Source organism: Ptychodera flava, unplaced genomic scaffold (genome assembly GCF_041260155.1).
Source record: "Ptychodera flava strain L36383 unplaced genomic scaffold, AS_Pfla_20210202 Scaffold_31__1_contigs__length_3010019_pilon, whole genome shotgun sequence".
Taxonomy (NCBI): Eukaryota; Metazoa; Hemichordata; class Enteropneusta; family Ptychoderidae; genus Ptychodera; species Ptychodera flava.
The window spans coordinates 2,940,890-2,960,813 of record NW_027248353.1 but is presented as its reverse complement, the minus strand read 5'-3'; the positions used below and the strand labels follow the sequence as shown (position 1 = coordinate 2,960,813).

The 19,924-nt window shown below is 37.4% G+C and overlaps 1 protein-coding gene and 1 long non-coding RNA gene across 2 annotated transcripts in view; one reads left to right on the top strand and one right to left on the bottom strand.

Moving 5' to 3' along the window:
• The window catches only part of LOC139127391 (uncharacterized), an 85,947-nt gene that overhangs the window by 22,316 nt on the left and 43,707 nt on the right, over window positions 1–19,924 (bottom strand). The gene's annotated exons all lie outside the window — the stretch shown is intronic.
• Window positions 7,076–19,924, top strand: part of LOC139127390 (uncharacterized) — a 54,335-nt gene continuing 41,486 nt past the window's right edge. Inside the window, exons 1-3 of the mRNA XM_070693306.1 lie at window positions 7,076–8,329; window positions 9,578–9,670; window positions 9,879–9,983. Of these exons, the coding sequence (XP_070549407.1) occupies window positions 7,366–8,329; window positions 9,578–9,670; window positions 9,879–9,983 (1,162 nt within the window). The 5' untranslated portion in view covers window positions 7,076–7,365. The remainder of the gene's footprint in view (window positions 8,330–9,577; window positions 9,671–9,878; window positions 9,984–19,924) is intronic.

Below are 19,924 nucleotides of genomic sequence, written 5' to 3'. Positions count from 1 at the left end.
AGAGCTGCCTTTTATGCTATAAATTTAACCTGTAATGAAAAGAATCAAATTTCTGCTAAGACCTACACGTGATTATATATAGTGATTAGCTTTAAAAGGTCAGTTGCATGGTACTGTGCCATACATTTGAATGAAAATGTTGGCCAATATGAAGTCGTCAAAACTTTAGGGACGAATGATAACACTGATTGTTGACTCACTTCAATCAATCAAAGCTGCAGAGGATCTGCAATTTTAAAAGATACGAGTTTTTTCTCTAGGGTCTCTGGGCATACCTACACACAGAGAGACATCTTTGATACATTAGCGCCATTGATTGATGGTTTTTGTCTCGAAAATTATTCGAGCCTGGGTTGTCTGACTGACTTAGTTGAGCAAGCAATGTTATCAGTTATTGTTTACTGTACAACTTTGCCTGGCTGCATTGAACAAATGAAAGTTTGGAAGAGATATTTATAATAAGCTTATTCACGGAGTGTAGAAAAACTAAATATGAACAATTACTAACATGCAAGTAGAAAGGTTATCTAATTGAATATTTTCTGTCTTTTCGTCGTTTAAGAGATAGAAGACACATCATGAAATATTCATCTAAGTCGATTCTCCTAACTTTAAATGCAAATACAATAATTCCATAATATTACTAGCACTAAAACGACTACCAACTCGATCTAGGGATGTAAATTGAGACTATTGACAAGTACAATTTATTACCTCTTCATTACACAACGTGATGGGAAGTGTGCAGAACTTAAGTCTCATATTCAAACATTCAAGATTTAAAATTTTAGTGTTGATCTAACAAAGTAAACCTTTGCCACATGTTTGCAACTTTATGGAAATTGCTATGATCAACATCATGAACAATATACACCACAGATTAATACCAAAGGTTATATAGTATAGAAATAAATAACTACCTGAAATAAAAAAATACCGTCAATGACGCTGTACCTTCTCTAATGTGTGGCCAGGTCAGGTAATTGGTTGTTGGCATGGAGTTGTTGGTAAATAGTTGATGATGTAGGGGCATGAGGTGGGATATGGACCCAAAGAACCCAAAATATGATTAAATACATCAATCAAAAAAATTCTAAGCTACAGTATAAACTGCCTAAAGATAGTTCAATGTGGAAAAAAGTTAAACAATTCAGAAATAAGAATTAACAGTCCAAAATAGTAATGACGCACTTCCTTACTGACCTGAGTGCATGTGAAATACACAACCTGGCATCTGTAAATTAAATGTATACCAAGTGATCATTTCCAGTCACTTTTAACTGTTTTTAATGGATTTTCCAAAGAGTCCTGTGGAAATGATGAAAAACGCTTATCTGGTCTTGTGTTTGTATAACCTCATGGCTGATAATTGTCATAGTTTTGAAAAAAATTGAAAGTGAAGAAATTACTGTTTTTAATAGGCATATTTTCCTTGAAATACATGACCGTGTAAAGAATATATGCTCAAAGTGTTTAAGAGTAAATTTCTTTTCAAAAATAATTTAATCTGTGACCAAAGGATTTTTATTCTTTGAGTTTACAAATTCAAACATTGCAATTTGTTCAATCATCTTGTGCAGTGCAAAATTTATAAAATGACTGAAAAACAAAAACAAATTGGCAGAATTACAGTCTTTGTGATGTAAAATTATGGGTTGACATCACGATAACTGTTTAATCTGTTTGAAGTACTAATATACTATAATTTAATTTAGAAAAATTCATGCAGAAACGGTAAAATATATTGTCAGCAATGTAGTGTTAATTTTGACTTTACATCAAAATATGCCTTTGCTGGATACCAAATATATAGGGCGAAATATCAGCCATGTTCAGCAAAATCCACACAACAGCATTGATCCTTTTCTAATTTGATTTGATTTGCTTATGTTATCCTTGTATGACAGTCAGTACAATATGGAACTTGAACACAACACAGTGAATAAGTATGCTGTAAATGAAATGTTGTGGCTGCATCCACATGCAGCAATAGGAGTGCCTTTGTCTCTCACCCCTCATTTCCAACCTGTCCCATCCCTGAAAAAATAGTTTGGTCTTATATTCATAATGTTAATAATTTCTGTATTTGTTAAAATGTGCGCATCTCAAAAATTTTTGATCAGAAACATTTTCATTGTTTTTTATAGCTGACCAATCAGTTAACCTGTTTATTTTGAATATATGCGCATTTTTCCTCAGTATTTGACATTTTCTGAATACCTTCTTATTCAGTTTGTCATTTTCTAAAAGTTTAAATGCTCCATTGTGTGGTCAAGCTTTCCACAAGCATCAAATGTGGTACTTCATATAGGAGGATTTGCCTCTAGAGGGCGGGCATCATGAACACTCCTGTGTTTGTTGGTTAATTCCTCACGTAAACTTCTGATTGTACTGTAAACATTGAACATGGCCGACGTCCGATTTTCCTGTCTAAAACTTTCACTCATTTTCGTTCATATGACTCTGAAACTCCAGGAAACGATTGGGAAGAAAGGGTTATCTTGAAATATTGAGGTACTCGCCGATATTTTGCAAAATTAAATGAGAAAAAAATGCAAGGAAAATGCCGACAGGCTTACACAATGACAGTTTTCAGACTCGGAGGCATATGATCATCTCTGCAGATTATGCAACAGGCCCAGATCACGTGAGGCCATGAGGGGATATCCACGCAACTCAGTACCAAACACTAGCGCTCACAGAGTGAGCAAACACAAAGTGAGTACCCCTAACGTCAGCTCAGTAGTCTGTAATAGATTGTAGTCAACTAAAAACCTTGGAGAAAGGCTTAACACTGTGGCTATGCCGCGAAGTCCCTTTTGATTTTTGTCATAGCTCAAAATCGTTCTCCCACACCTCAACCTGAGCCATGAACACCCCCACCAGTTTATGATATGACCAATCACAATGGCATGACGTCAACGAATCTTGACAGACGGAAGTCTTGACAGACGGAAGTTCTTGACAGCAGCATATTGGTTTTCAACTCTAATACCTTCTCTGTCTTTAAATAGACACGAGAAGGTAAAAAACTAAATTTATTTGACTGATGTCATTGTACCACAACTTCATATAGCAATGTATTGCCGAAGTAAAAATGCTCAACGTCTTTCAAAGATGTTAAATCATAGTTTCTCAGTGGCATATGGTAAATTTTGTCACCTTTGATCAAGTCGATTCAGATATATGTCTCTAATTAGAAAAGTTCATTAATATACAAATTATCAATTAACTTACATGTCATTCGCCGTTATCTTTCACAGCTGATTTACCCTACTGTGATCAACATATGCAGCAATTGCATCCGTCGTAAATGTGTATGCGTTTCTCTACAATCATTAAATATGCAAATAAGCTTAAAATATGCAAGCAGTGCCAACCAAAAAACTAATCAGTTCTTGCAATTTGCAAACCTATTCTATTTACCAGATTTGACTTCATCCGATAAGCCAATCATAACATATCGCGCCAACAGACAGAGAGACAGACACACATACGCAGACAGACGTCGCTGCGACATAAGCTCACGTGTGTCAACAGGTTAGCTGAAAAAGACATAGTATTGGCAAATTTTTCGGCCACTTCTTTCGAAGGCGGTTATCTACTTGAAAGTATTTGCCTCAAGTCATTTATTGATAGGTTGTCCACCATTTTAACACGATTACTATCATTCAGAGTCAGTCTATATTATGATCACTGCTGCTCCTGGATTAAACACCTTTTAAATATTGACACTGGCACTGTATTTTTGATTAACGTTACCTAGATTGCGGTTACCGTGTCGAAGGTCTCTTTACGGTGATTCATTCGCAGATAGAACAGCATGTCTTCTGAAGGTAGTTCTCGTGAAGTTACTGGGTGAGTTTTATGGATAATTTTCTTTTCAGTTTTATGAGCGAAATGTGATAACGTTGGTACTTGATGACCGGTCATCTATAAGACGCAATCCTCCATAATTGAAGTTCGGCTAGGTTGACATCGGATTACTGTAATTCTGTATCTTTACAAGTGATAATTACAGAGGTACAACAAAACAGAGTGTTTGGAACTTTCAACATGAAATCTGGAAATTTATGCGTTTAGCTTTTTGACCTTCCCTAATTAATTCACTTATTTTCGAAGATTTAAACTTGTCTGTAATCGAGCTCAATAAGCAAGTTGCACATCAGCGACACAATCAGGTACTTTTGGTTTCTTTTCAGGTTTAACTATAATAAGTAAGTCTCACTGTTTTTTCAGGTTAAGCTAAAATTATACATATTACGTATATGTACTTATCATACATGCTATGCCTGTAATGCCATTCTCCTATTGTTTAGACGGTACTGATATGAACCCGTATTTTAACATGTTAAAATACGAATTATATTTTCACTGTACCAGAACTACTTACAGCTACGCGTACGTGTGACCTTCTCTGGTATGCATGACCTTCGTTGGTATATGTACATAAACAGCTGTGCGAATAAGACAAATGACAATCCGAAACGTCATTATGATTATGTTCAAAATTATGTTGTTTGCAGTTAGTTCTTGGGTATTGCACTTAGGCACAAGTACAGTTGTACCAAAAACATACAAACAAACGCATTGAAAATTTGTATCATTTGCCGACACCTGTCACCACTCACGGCATACGGTGCAGTGTTTTCATGTCGTCTACGCTGTTGAAAATTAAGATACCGGTTGACAGAGCATCATGATAGAACCGCTTTGCGACAAGATTCCTGTGATAAGCTTAAGTATCTGGGTGGTGAATTACATCGTTTACAGTCATAAATGAGCCACAAAAATCCAACCGCACTGAAAATACTCGCGACAGACAAGGTTGAAGGTGCACGTAATATTTCCGATTTGTACCTGTCAGATGGCACGGGAGCGGTGCGGGTTTCAGATACAATGTAAGATCTAGGGAAGTCAAACTTTCGTTTTATAGGTTGTTAAAGAAAGTTTAGTTCTACTTAGGCAAGCCAGGAACGAAAATATACGAGCAGACGACGGAAATACCTTTGAAATGTGTTATTCGTACAGCAAAAAAAATCACGAACGATTTACGACACTACAGCTTACAGTGTACTCACTTCAAATTTTCCCTAATCCGCTCACAAATTCCTTTCTAAGATGGTAAATTCTGCATATTTGACGTCTTGGGACGCGGATAATTCTTCCAGATAAACTGACTGTTACGGGTATTATATCCACTGCATTCATAGATGTCGCAGAGTTGCTTGCTCTATGCTATCAGCTGTTCATACTCGATCGGGTTTGAAATCGAACACTGGCGTAGCGTGAGTATTTTGATCCAATTTTGACGACCTCATAACTTTCACGCAGGGATGAGGTTATGTGTCAAAACACGAAAACACACCCATTTTACACACTCAAGCCTATGTTTTACATCCACCGTCATTTAAACTAAACATAGGGCCAAAGTGCCTGAAGCTACGAGAGACATGGGTACAAAATTAAGTATTTCCTGAGTGTATGAAATTATCTCACTAAGGTCATCCTAGGGACCTGTTAACCAAACATTAAAGCTGTCTGACCAGCTATTTTGAAAAAAAACAAGCGACCCAACAGTCGACAGAGCTCTACTGTGTTATGTAGAGAATAAATTTTGTGACACATTTATTGAAGAAGAAGATGTATATCATTGTTAGCTCATTTTAGGAAGGCCTGGCCAACAATGGCAAAATAGCTGCAAAAATACAAAATTGAAGATATCATTATAATTTCAATATATTACATTAAGATAAAGCCTAGGAACCTGTATACTAAATATCAAAGCTATCAGATGAGTAACTTTTGAGAAACAAATATTTTGACCCCAAGTTGACCCCCAAAATACAAAAATTGAAGATTTCATCAAATGTCAATATATCACACAAAGACAACCCCTAGGAACCTGTATACTAAACATCAAAGGCATCAGACAAGTAGTTTTTGAGAAACAAATACCAAATATCAAAGATGTCAGACGAGCGGTTTTGATGAAAAAAATTTTGACCAAAAATGACAAAAATTCCTTAAAAATACAGATTTGCATATTTCATCACAATTTGAAGAAATCTTAGTTGGGTTATCCCTAGGGACCTGTGTACCAAATAACAAGACAAGGCTGTCTGACCAGCGGTTATGAAGAAGAATGTTTACCAAAAACACCTTTTTTGGCGCTAATTTGCATATTTTCAACAATATCAAAAAATTAATAAAAGCTTTCTCATAATTATATTTTTCGTCTACACAACAAATGTCAAATCACTTAGTACTGCGGTTCTCAAGATATTTGAGTGGACAGACGCCTCACAAACGCACGGACATACATACATACATACATACATACATACATACATACATACACACACACACACACACACACATACACACACACACACATACATACATGCATACATACATACATACATACATACATACATACATACATACATACACACATACATACATACATACATACATACATACATACATACATACATACATACATACATACATACAGACTGACAGACTGACAGACTGACGACGGACGCCGGACGGATACCCATCCCAATAGCTTCTATAGACTATAGTCTATAGTAGCTAATAATAAATCTTCTTCAAATTGTGAAAACCTGTGTCGACATCATAATATTTAAATTGTTTGCTTTAAAAATGCTCCATAAACCCTCCGTTGAAGTGGAATGGCCCAATAGCGGAATAATATCAAGAACTGATACGGTTGTCATCACTCTTTAGCAACCAATTTTTATAAGTACAGCCAGGAGCAAGCAAGGTCGATTTCAATTTACTTCGTCGCTAATTTCGGAGCGTCCATAGGAAAACAGTCATAACCAAAGCATGCATGTATGATATAGCGGTTATTACACGAAGTTTGGGCGATACCACGTCGTATTCTCGTGATGTGTCCGCATTTTGACTCGTTGCTTTGCAACTCTTCAATACGGACACATGACTCGAATACGACGCGGTATCGCCTAAACTTCGTTAAATAACCCCTAGGTATTGTTATTTTATGTCATCATACTATTGTCATATTGTTATATTATTTTCAGCAACAAAGATCGCCCAGCTGCACTGGTCATCTGCTCGTACCTAGGCTGGCCAATCACCGGTGGTGTGGCTGCTGCTATTCGGCAACTGATATATTTCTTACATTCAGTAGGGTTAGCGATATATTGCACTGCTTTCAAAGTGAGTGATGACGACCAAAACGAATTTCGCGAATTCGAAGTCAAACTCATTTATCCGGACCCACCCGATCTATATCGTCTCGACGAAGAAAATATTAGCTGGCTCCATCATCATGAGACATACTTCCCTGGCATCAGAATACTCGAAAGAGTAAAAATGGTCTTCGGTTTTAGTATGGTGACATCACTTCCAGCGTCAGCCATTAGAGATCAAACTTTTCCAGACGCATCATTTTATCTGGTTAATCCATATAAACTTGACACTCCGCTTAGCATTCTTGGATATGATAAAGCTCGGTACAAAATTTGGAAGAAATTACTAATAAGCGCTAGCATGGACGCAAAAGCCGTGTTTTCAATGGGATCTGAAATATTTGATGATTTTGATGTTCATTATAATAGTTTAGAAATGGTCGTAAATCATCATTCCCTAATGCTTACACCAGATGAAGGGCTTTTCAAATTTCAACCCCCATCTAACATTTCTACAAGAGGCAAGTTTACGATTTTGATGTTCGTTGACGAAAATGACATCGCAGAGTTGTCGCGCGAATCTGCAGTAGCAAAAGCTATGAATCACGTGGCCGAATATTTACACGGGATGTCGAGGCCACCTCCAAAGTGGATAATTGTTTCCATACCGAAAGGTCGCGAGGACAACATTAAAAGCAGTCTTGACCCACATCCGCATCTCCAAGTTATATACACATCGTTCGATGCTTCGGAGGCCATCACTTTGCTAAAGCAATCACATTTACTACTCGTTCCTCCATCTTCCATCAACTCAATTAACCTATCACTCTCTACGATCGCGACCGGTACGCCATTATTAGTGCCTCAGTATTCTCCCTGTCATAATGCCATAATGGAATATTTACCCGATGTAGACCCAAACGATATCGTTGTCGACATGAAAAGTGGCCACACCATTCTCGGCGATAAAATAAAACATGCAGTGTTGCAGTATTCTGCGTACCTTAAGAGGGCATCAGCAATGAGAGGGAGGCTGGCGATTAAAGTAAAGGAGATTGCTGATAACATGAAAATGATGTTTGCTAAGTTGATATGCCAGTCTCAAGATGACAAACTAGTCAATCAATCGAATACAACTGTAACGCCATGTAAGTCAATTTTATCAATTGATCCATTATGTACGCCTCAGATTCTAGGCGTCCAATACAAACTTTAAGTGAAATTGCACGTACACTGCAGTTTGAAAAATGAACACATGTCAGTACTGTCTATTAAGAATATTTATTTTCACAGCGAAGCTAATGCTTACATAGATATACTAGCTTTCATATTTAATAATATGCACATATGTGATAATATGCTTTCATATTTGATAAATATGCTCTTTCATATTTGAAATTCTATTCTGATTACTATTATTTACTTCATCTGTTACCGGGACGGTTGTTTAATTATATTTTTGAAGATGGAATGAATCTTACAACTTACCTGTCGTGTTTACATTTGCAAAACGTGGCCTAAGTAGATGCCCGTGTCCCCTTCTTTTCAGGCTCTACATGACGCATAGTGGTGGTGCTATGCTTGTATGACAATGCCATTAATTGGACATTTAGGAATACTGGTTGAATAACCTGTTCCCCATTTAGATTATTTTAATGGAATGGATGAACGAATATTGCTGAAACTCACGGGCAAACGACCCAGTCCAAAAACTCAAAGCGTAACAAAAATTGTGATTGAGGTGTGACCATGTGTCATGCTTGCATTCCGATATCCTTAATGTCAATTACGATATGCCAAATGCGATAAATTTAATTTACCCATTGAAGCGAATATGGCAATTCGTAAATCGTTATATGTTAAAGACTCACTAGCTGTATCATTTAGCATTATTTTATGATTTTACTTTCAAACTAAAATATGTTTGTGAGAATGTACTGATTTAGGTGTGTGTATACACTTATTATTAACTACCAGCTGGGACTGAATATGCAACTTTGAACAATATAAAGATGACACTGCGATCTGTTGTTGGCCCAAACATTAAATCGCGGCCCCATGCGAAAAAGCAAACACCTCAAATACTCTGCATATCTGGACTGAAATCTTCACATAGACTTCAAAGAGTAGTCCAATGTAAGGCATAGGGGTGAATGTCTTGAACTGTGACATTGTACTGTTCGAAAATGGCGGGAAATCAAAATGGCCGTTAAAATTTGAGTTTACTTGTCAAACGTTTCACAAAGGAACACATCCTTTCAGAGTGTAGAATTAAGAGAAAAATAGGAGAAAATAGGAAGATATTTTGTTGTCAACAAGTTTCAAGAATTACTGCTAGCGGGACTGTAAGTAGACAAAATCAGTTTACGTTTTTTGATTACCGTCTCAAATTGAAGGCATAGAAGACAAAGGCAATGCAGAAGCTGATAGCGTGTCGAGTACAGATAACTTGGATCATGTATATGCCCAGGAATCTCATGAAAAAACATGTAAGTACTGGTAATATTCTCAATTATCCTGCATTACTCATATACATCCTTTATAATTCTCAGTGTCACATAAAATCAGTAATCTCGTGCACTTGTGCACATAATTGTTCAGTTTTTGTATATCGTAAAGGATATTGTAACGGCTCTCTTATTTAATTAAAATAATATTTCTAGATATATGTAATAGCCTGAGTTCATAATACTTCAGGTGAGAATACACAAGAGGGGAATGGATCCAATGGAAACCCTACTGGTCCCTCCGAGGAAGGTCGTTCCAAGCACGATCGGAAAAAGCATCATCAGCATAAAGAAGGTGATGATTAACATTCTCCTTTTGATGTAACTATGTTATGAGTAGACATTTCATTCCTACAGGAGTGAAATAGTCTATGCAATACGGTGATGGTGCGGAATACACTATTGAATTTTAGTTGGTCTGTCATGCTGCACTTTAATTTTCATAACTCATTCTGTATATGAAGTCAGACATCAATTAATTTTGAAATACAACAAGTTGCTTCAAGCAGCTTAACTGATATCATTTGACCTCTTTAGCCAAGTTTTTGGGGACGGGACAGAAATAACATGAGGTATAGCCGTTTTTTGGGGCCTCGCTATTTTTGCGGAAGCACTTCCGAAAGGTCACGAAATTTCACGCATGCCTTTGGGGAGGGTCATCATTTTTTCCGCAGCATGCAACTATAAAAAGGCAAGATGTTGTCGACACACTGCTCCCCCTAAAATTTCAAAAAAATGGAATCTACTGGGCAAAATATTAACAATTTCCCCCTCTAAACAAACTATATTAGTACATTTATACATCTTTGATAATTTGTAAAAATTTACTTTGCCTGAAGCAGAAGGTAACAATTACATGTGTCTAGAAGAAAAAGTATTTTTGATTTTGTGACAAATGTTGATTCACTCTACATGTTAGAATGTGAGAAAACTATGAACATTTCTTTCCAATATAAAACTAGCAATATCTGTGCATCTGTAAATTTTTAATAAAGGGACTTTTTGGAGGTCAAGTGATAGCTGGAAAATGTTTTAAAATATCTCACACAGCTGTCAACTAATATTATCGGGGCCTGGGCTTTTCAGAATTTTGTTGCTTCTCAGTGATTTAAAAACAATATCTTTATCGATCAATATTCTATTATTGGTAACAACTTTATGTCGAATGTTCCTGTGTTCATATATATATATCTATCTAAAACAAAAGTAGAATATAAATTCAATAGTTATATATATATATATATATATATATTATATATATATATATATATTTTATATATATATATATATATATATATATATATATATATATATATATATATATATAATATTTTAAAATTGTCGGGGTGTATTTTAAACATTCATTTATTCTGTGTTTTACACTGGTGTGCAGATAAGAATGGACAGTGAAATTGATCTAAAAGTTGTCACACTTGTGTAATTGCTTTGTGAAGTTGTTCCAAAACTTGTCTCAGAAGTTGCACTGACTTGTTATAACTGCGGTGAAAATCAAAGAGCTTTTATGGACCCATAATAAACACACTCCAGGGAGTACGCTTTAAAGTGCACTTCACATACACAGACTCATATTACATTCCTTATATGCTGCTTTGAGTTACATTATATCACAGCCAAGTCAGAGTCTAGTTGTCATTGGACTCTTGTTGCCTTTGTTGTGTAGAAGTTCTTTGCCAAAAAAAATCAGGATTTACAGGAAAAGAGGTGTACATACGCCAGAAATAATAAGTGAGAAAGTTGTCGAAATGTACGGGATAGAAAGTAAGACAATCTTTACTCTACACACACAGACACTAATCAGTGTCTTCTTTATTGCTTTATATCAACAGTTACAGCAGAAGCCTACTGTGAAACAACACTATAATCTATCTTTAGTTTGCCGCAACTCAACTAAAGTTACCGATCATGTAGTAAATTTTGAAACAACTTTACAAACCAATTACACAAGTGTGATAACATTTCGATCAATTTCACTGTCCGTTCTTATCTGCAAACGACAGTAATGAAACTGTTCTCATAGAAGTTGTAAGATAGGAACCTAAAACTGTCAATTCTGAAGTTTGAATACAGTATTCTGTATTACAGTGCTGTTGTAAGAAAACTGTGATTGTGAAATATCAGTGCATTTTGCTTACTTATACTAAATTCTCATACAGAAAAATGAAAAGAATCAGGAACTTGTGATGCTTTTCATATGAACTGCAGATTTCATAATGATTAATATCTCTAATATTTAAAACTACTGTGCCCGAAGGGCGCGCCGAAATATATTAAACATCCAGATATCTCTGATATATATATGTGATATATGTGATATATGAAAGTCATGCAACTCAATGGCATGCTGAAAATATGTTTGATATTTTAAAGTAATATATATATATATATATATATATATATATATATATATATATATATATATATATATATATATATATATATATATATATATATAAGTAGTAAAATAATAGTGTATAATTGGGACAAATCTTGTTTTTCCTACATCCCTGAGTAAGGTCACTCAGCGCTATGACTGCGCCTAACATCAATATATACTAAAAAGTAATTCCCAGAACTGCTCCAATATGCGGTAACCGTGGAGACGGAACGGGCTTTGTTATTGATATGGCTACTAGATGGTTATCTAAAAATAATCCAGTGGAGTATGTATAAACATGAAAAAAAAGCTGCTGGTAGGTCCCCTACATTAAGTGAGGATGACCTCACGTACGTGGACAGTCGGCACTGACGTCACTCATTGACAGATTACTCATTGTAATAGCTACCGGAAACTGACGTCAGTGTTTTTCCTGGTATTTCAACATCTGTATAGAAAGAAATAGCCACATTTCAATAATGGCTGGAGACTCTTCAACACAGACTGGCACTTTCAAGCTCTACAGATGGATTGGAGTCCAGAAGCCCTGAATGAGTGAATTAGGAGTGCGTGATATAGTTATTGGAACAATTTTTTAACACTGGCGTGATCAACAGAAGTTACTGGACCTTGTACTACTTGTACGGTCAGTGGTTGGCCTCTACAGTGCACATGTAATTTATGCGCAGCTACATACCCTACCGGAACCGCAGGGATGTTGCGCAATACCTTTTCCAGTGGGACTTTTGCAATACCGTTCCGGTTGCTTAGCAACTTGTCATGTGGTTTCAGAGGTCTGAAAGTCTACAGTTTTCAGAAAAATCGTTCCGATAGGTTTCTGAACGATCTCGTTAACTAACTTTCATATCCATTTAATCCATAATGTCTTAGGTATCGTTCCAGCGGCGGACTAAACCCTTCTTGTTTTTGAATTTCTAGTGCCTGCTTGAAAATGTTCTGAATAAGTTCTGACCCGTTTTCTGTTGTTGCGCCTTTTTCTTGTATTTGTGTAAGCAGCTGTTTATATTGAACGTAATAATGTTTATATTTCTCTCGCCTTTTTGATACTCCCGTTTTCCCTTGTATTACATCAATAACAACACCAGGTATAGGAGTTAAGGCTAACAGTACCGGAACTGTTGGAATTGCCGCTATTACAGCAGAACTTACAAGAATTCCCTTAGTCACATTAAGAGCCATATCAATTCGACCCATTAATTTGTAACTGCGGCGATATGCAGCGCTAGTTCTTTCAATATAGTCGGCCAATTGTTCAACACTTTCAACAACTGAGATGTGCATTTTTTACTGTATTTGTAAGGGATGATAAAAATAATTGTAGTAATATAGAGAGACAATATGGCAGAAGGAGGAGAAGATATAGAACTCGATAAATTGGTTGAAACAAATTTGAATGATGACGATGTTACTGCTGAAACATCTTTTACCGATGATACTTTTGCAAACCCAGATCCTTCAGTGGATAGCCCACAGGTGGATATTTTAATTAAACAGAGAAGAGAAATTACAAAAAATATGGCTGAAGGACTCTTAGACAAATATAGGATTACTAATCCGGATGCACGAACCGAATTGATTTTAAATGCTAAGATTGAAGGTGGTGAACTGTATTATAAAGAAATCAGAGTTACAACAGATAAAGGAAGTAGATTTTTAGAGAAATCCACATTAAAAAAGAAGGCAGGAGGTTCTGAATTCGTAAATAAAGTATACAGATGGAGTGGAGTCGAATATCACTCTAGCGCAGAGCCCGAATATGTGAGTCGTACATTGTATTTTGAAGATGTGAAAAATGATAAAATACCGGCTGAGAAGATGACGCCAGAAGACATGGGTATATACAAAGATGAACTGACATTCTTACGGCAAGATGCTTCTGGTAATGCAGATAAAATACAAGCTTTTGAAAATAAAATCGAACAATGGAACAATCTAAACCCTGAATATAGAGCTATTAATGATGAATTAAGGATTGCGAATATGCGTATTAGCGACCTTAACAATGAAAAAGTTAAAATAAGGCTAGAGAAAAGAGAAGTTGAAAAACAGTTAAAGGAAATTCCTGTAGAACGGACCCAAGCAAAAGAAAAAGCTGAGAAACTACTAGCTGAACTCATAACAAGAGAAGCTAAAATTGACAATCGAATTGAATACGAAAATGGTAAGATTAGCGGGGCACGTGAAAGTCTGGCTACGACTAGGTCTCTTCGTGATGTAATTTCTGATCCAGAATTATCACTGAGACTGAAGCTGACAGAGTTATTTAAACGAAATGGTTTACAATAGCAGCAATACTGACTGCCCTTGGAATGACAATATCAACAATTGCCCTAGCTGTGACTAAAGGAGGAGGGGAGCAGGAACTGGAGCAAACACAGGAGGTTCAGGTCCACCCAAAGTATACACAAAAGCGAAAGAAATTGTAAAGCAATTTGGTGAATGGTTAAAAACCTTGGCCGCAAAAAGTGCTGCTGCAATACCAGGTTTAATCGGTTCCCTTGTCAGTTTTCTATTAAAACAGCAGGATCGGTGGTCGGATTTGTTGGAGAACAGCTATGGATATTTTTAACTGGATTAACATTAGTCATTATAAATAAAATTATGTATTAATACGGCATCGACATGTTTGGTGAAAAGAATATTGCAAAGTTTCTTTCTAAAAATAAAGACCTGTTTGGTTTCTCTGTCGAATTGGAATGGTGTAAACTCCGACGGGTAAATCGACATATACTTCGGGCAAATCCAGGTGTCCGACTCAAAGATGATAATCTATATCATAACATTTTAGCTTTCATTAAAGAATGTCAAAAGACTAACTTCTTTAAGCGACTAGAATTCATAAACGTCTTTCAGGAGATTGACGTCGACGATGAAATGGAAGTCCAACATCTCCAAGAATATTGGGTCCTTCGATTGATTCGCGACACAGGTAATCGATTTATATTTCAGGCAGACGGAAATATTTATGTAAAGATGTGATTTGAATTTTTTCTTCTAAGTCATTATATACACGAAGTGAAACTTAAGATGTGATTAATTTTCTTTTAACTGTAATTTTCTTTTTTTCTTCACTACTATATACATTACACGAAAAATGGGGTACGATAGAACATTATTACCGAATTTCACCAACCGAATATCGAAGGGAAAGAAGTCAGAAAGAACTCATCATGTGATTGCTAATAATCCAAGTGAGGCAGATCCAGGCCAGACACTTATCATACGATGTCCAAAGTTAGAAAGCGGAGTAGTACTAGTTCCTAACACTTTCGACCTGGTTTTTGATCTCGAAGTAACGGGACATGAAGATAACCGAGTAGTACAAAATGTTGCAAAAAATTTGGTGGAGCGTATGGTTCTCACATTTGAGGGTCAGGCACTTTTCAATTTGAATAAATATAACCTTATTGAATGTTATCGCGATCTCTTCAAACATAAAAAGGAGAGAACGAACATGACACTGTACGGAATTCAGAACGAAAATCTAAGAAAATTGAGAAGTGGCGCGGCCGATGCAAATGCCGACAGGCTTTCAAAATGGGACGATCTTTTACTTTTCGACACATATAAAACAAAATATGCTATTCGTCTCACTCATCCCCTCATATCAGGCCATGGGGTTGCATATCCAAAGCGTTAGGGAGTCATATCGAATGGGAAATTACGTTGGCCTCCCAATTACTTGTCAGTAATAATGTTGTTACACCCAATTATAAATTAAAAAACATACAAATGGAATACGAAACAATTTCTGATTCCGTACTCGCGATAGAAACTGCTGGTTATTACAACGGTGGAAAAAGTTACCTTTACGAGCATATACATTATTTTAGAACAATCCCATTCAAAGAATCAACCACGGTTATCAATGAAAATATAAATGTACCACGACGTAGCATTAGAGGTATCACTATACTCTTCACTAAAAATCAGAATCAGTCAGAACTGAACAGTGAACTTTTCTTTAACCCATCCATTGAATCTGTGTCTGTATCAATCGAAGGCATTGCAAATAAAGTGTACGCTCAGAAGATGATACCAAGACAATTTTGGCGAGAGGCACGACGGTATTTTGCTGAAGATAAAGATTGGTGTGAAATTGATATAGATGAGGTCGATTATTTGAAGAATAAATTCTGTCTGTTTATCGATCTGCGTAGTTTTAAAGATATTGAGTTTCATGGAAATGGTCTTAAAGTAATGAACACAAAGGATGGAATTCAACTTGAGATAATAAAATGGACACTTCAGTAAAGTTGGCGACGATGCTCGCAATGATAATATATTTGCCCACGTTTATGTTATCAGTGATGCAATGGTCGACATTAAGAATACTAAATTAGATTCTTTAATATTTTAACCGTAACGTAGGTTATTCCTATCGGATCTGTTTCTGCCAGCCATTCGCCCGTGTCCAGATCACATAACTGCACACGCTTGATATCATTGGTGCCATCATGATTTTACTACGCTTTTCACTACGGATTTCTCCAGCCTTTTTCCGTACAAACTGTACAAATTGTGCCCGCTCGGGCTCCTTCCCAGTTTTAAACAGATCCTTATAGTCTTCAAAGTTCAAATGTTTTCTAACACAAACATCTTTTATCCCTTTATTTTTTTTCGTCTCGGAAGTTGGAGTCCGAAAAGCATACACTTTCGAGCGTATGCCGACAAAATCAAGAATAGGTACACCATTCAACTCATCTTTAAATTTACCTATCACCTTTTTATTAATCTTCGGAAAATCGGGGCCGCTCATCCCACTAGTATCATATATCGACTCCTTACCATTCTTTTCCACATCTTCCCGAACTATATCATTGAAAGTTACGTCCGGGGAAGGAAGAGGCACACTGTAAATAAAACTGTCAGTATCCATGTAGGCTAATCGTATTCCAGGGAAGTTTTTTCGAAAGTAATTGTAATGTCTCTCATACATAAGCAGCTTAGAAAGTTCCAGTACTGCCGCGCCAATGAAAACTGGCTTTTTATATTCATATTTTTCCCTTTTCAGTTCCAGTAGGACACTGTCGCAGGAATCTCCATCCTCTTCACTAGTTATGAAAGTTATATGTTTCGTCTTTGGATTATACTTCTGAATCTTTTACGGCCACTATCCGTACCATTCCAGTCCGAAACAAATTTAAAGTCTCTGTACTTTCGAACATCCTCTATTGTCTTACCGAACATTGCATTATTCATCAGCTTATAGAAATTCTTTTCAAAATCTGTTGTCCCCTTTGTCCTCATTTCAGTGTTAAAGGCCAGGGACTTGATACCCGGGATCAAGTTAATGCCGTTCACCTTTGACATTCACGGGCGGGATCGAATGTTTATGTCTTTGCAAATTACGGTCACGATTAGTGTGCACAGGAGGTTGTAAACAGGCCAATGTGTTGACATGCAACAACAGATTATACGTAACTGAATATAACGGCGAGACCAGTACACTGAGAAACAACGTTTCGTGAAGCCGCGGTGCTTGTAGCAATAACAGGTGTACTTCAACGACTTCAACTGTAATGACAAAGGTACAACACCACGCCGCCGCTGCAACTAACGACGTTATTACTAGGGCTTGACAATTTTTTTTCCACTTCACTCGTCCGTCGGACAAGTGGATTTTCAATTTCACTTGTCCTCACAAAAATTTTACTTGTCCTCCATTTGTAATAATCAGGACCAAAATACTTGCAGCGAATTCCGTAGCCGCTTTCAGGGCTTTCTTATTTTAGTAATTTTCGCCGATGTTGACGCGGATTTTTCTCAAAAGTTCACATTGAAGTAGCCCTGCGTACGGTCTGTGTGTTCCCGGCGTTATACGCCCCCCCCCCCATCACAAGAGGCTGTATAACGCCGGGAACACACAGACCTGTAGGCTGTACGCAGGTCAAACATCAATGAAGGTACATACATCCGGGCATATCATACATCGGCTTCCCGTGTTTGGCAAGCATAAATGCCGTCGTAAAAAGATTGGTCAGTTTCTGTCGCTGGTCGTCGTCATTCGGTTCACGCATTGCGAGTGTATGCGATCAGGGTGTTGGCAAGTGAAACCGTATCGGGCTCAGCGGGACCCACAAAATTTCCACAATCATTGTCCCCGTCACGATCTCATCTGTGATGCACCAAAAGGTCCAAATGCGGTTGACTATTACGCGTGAGACCTTATCGATTCAACGCGAAACATGCCGCATCCGTCAAGAAAAGCATTTCGCTTTCCCAGTGGTTTGGCAATGATGGGGTATTTGAGACACGATGAACAAAACATTTTGGAACCGTCATATTTCAAGGCCACATATGAAGGCCACTGTGCTTTCCACTTCGGGAGATAACATCTACGGCGTTTTTCCTCATCATAACGCTTATGTTTAGATCTTGTGTCAAAAAACATCGTTCTAATCATCACATCGAGTCGTCGATTCTCTGTTCTCAGACGATCCCACTCACGCTGGCCCTCGTGGCGCCGTCGTAAATCACCACAACGTCGTTTCTCAGAGTTACACAATGCCCATCGTCGTAAACAACGCACCTCTTTACGGCAACAGCTTTGCTTGACTTGTGCGTAGGTCTACGGAGCGGAAATAACGCTCTGGCTCGCGAAAATGCACAATGCCTTGTTTGCGCTAGTGCAAATATTACCGTAAAATACTCATATTTACAGCGATCACTCCACAAACTATCTGCCAAAAAAGTTTGTCTACCTCGCGAGGCCGCATAAGTGATTTTGAAGTACTGCACGGTCGGCAAGTGAATCTTAGAAGAACGTCACAAATGTATCTAAAAAAGTCAGTGATTGACATTTAGTTTGTGTGAATTACGACAACGCAGATTGGGCGACACGTGCACAAACCGCAACTTAGGTTCGCGTTGATTGCGCCAGAAGTTGTGTCCATGGCAATGGAACAACACACGATGTCGTTTAGGTCATCAAAAATGTTTTAAAACGGCAAGACGATAATAGGCCTAATAATACTTTTCACGACAGAAAAATCTAAAAGAACTTGAATCTGAACTTTAAATGACTAGTTCTGTGGAAGAAACGATCGGAAATAGCGGCGTGTACGACATCTACGCGAGAACGCGCTATGGCTTGGGTGGCATACTTGCAGTCACAGGGGCTCGAGCTGGGTAGTCTGCTCGCTTTTCGGCTCGATCTATCGATCCCGTAGTCGACATGCCGGCACTGCAATCTAAATGGGTGTTTTAATAGGTGGGCATATCGACTACGGGATCGATAGATAGAGCTGAAAATCGATCTATTTAGCAGACTACCCAGCTAAAGAGTGCCTGTGCATGCGGCTCTGCACTGCGGTCGCCCCATCTAATTACATGGCTGTGCGTACCTAACATGTTGACATCGCAAACGTTTACCGATTCACACCTGTATCGCGTCCTTTTTTGATTGACAGCTTGCAGACCTTTGTTGTGGCCGCTTGCCACGCAAGTTGAAGACAAAGAGAAATACATTCATCGACCAAAATCAGCTTTATTTATGCTCAAATCAAAACAAAATATCTATATATTCAATCACAAGACATTCATAGTTAGGTACATGTGCATGGACGCCTAAGTTCTTCGCCTGTGACCATTTTGGCATGGTTTTTACGGAGCGATCGAGCGTGACGCCACCCAAGCCACGCTTTGCATAAACTAACTCCAACAGGGGGAGGTTGCTATTTATACCCAGCCCTGGCCTTTAAAGTAATATATTGTTTGAGACACTTTGCCTCTTCAAATGCGAGCGCCCGATACACCTTAATCAATCTCATTCCCATCCGAAGATAGAATTCCAGCAACTTGTAGTGTAAGACGTAGGA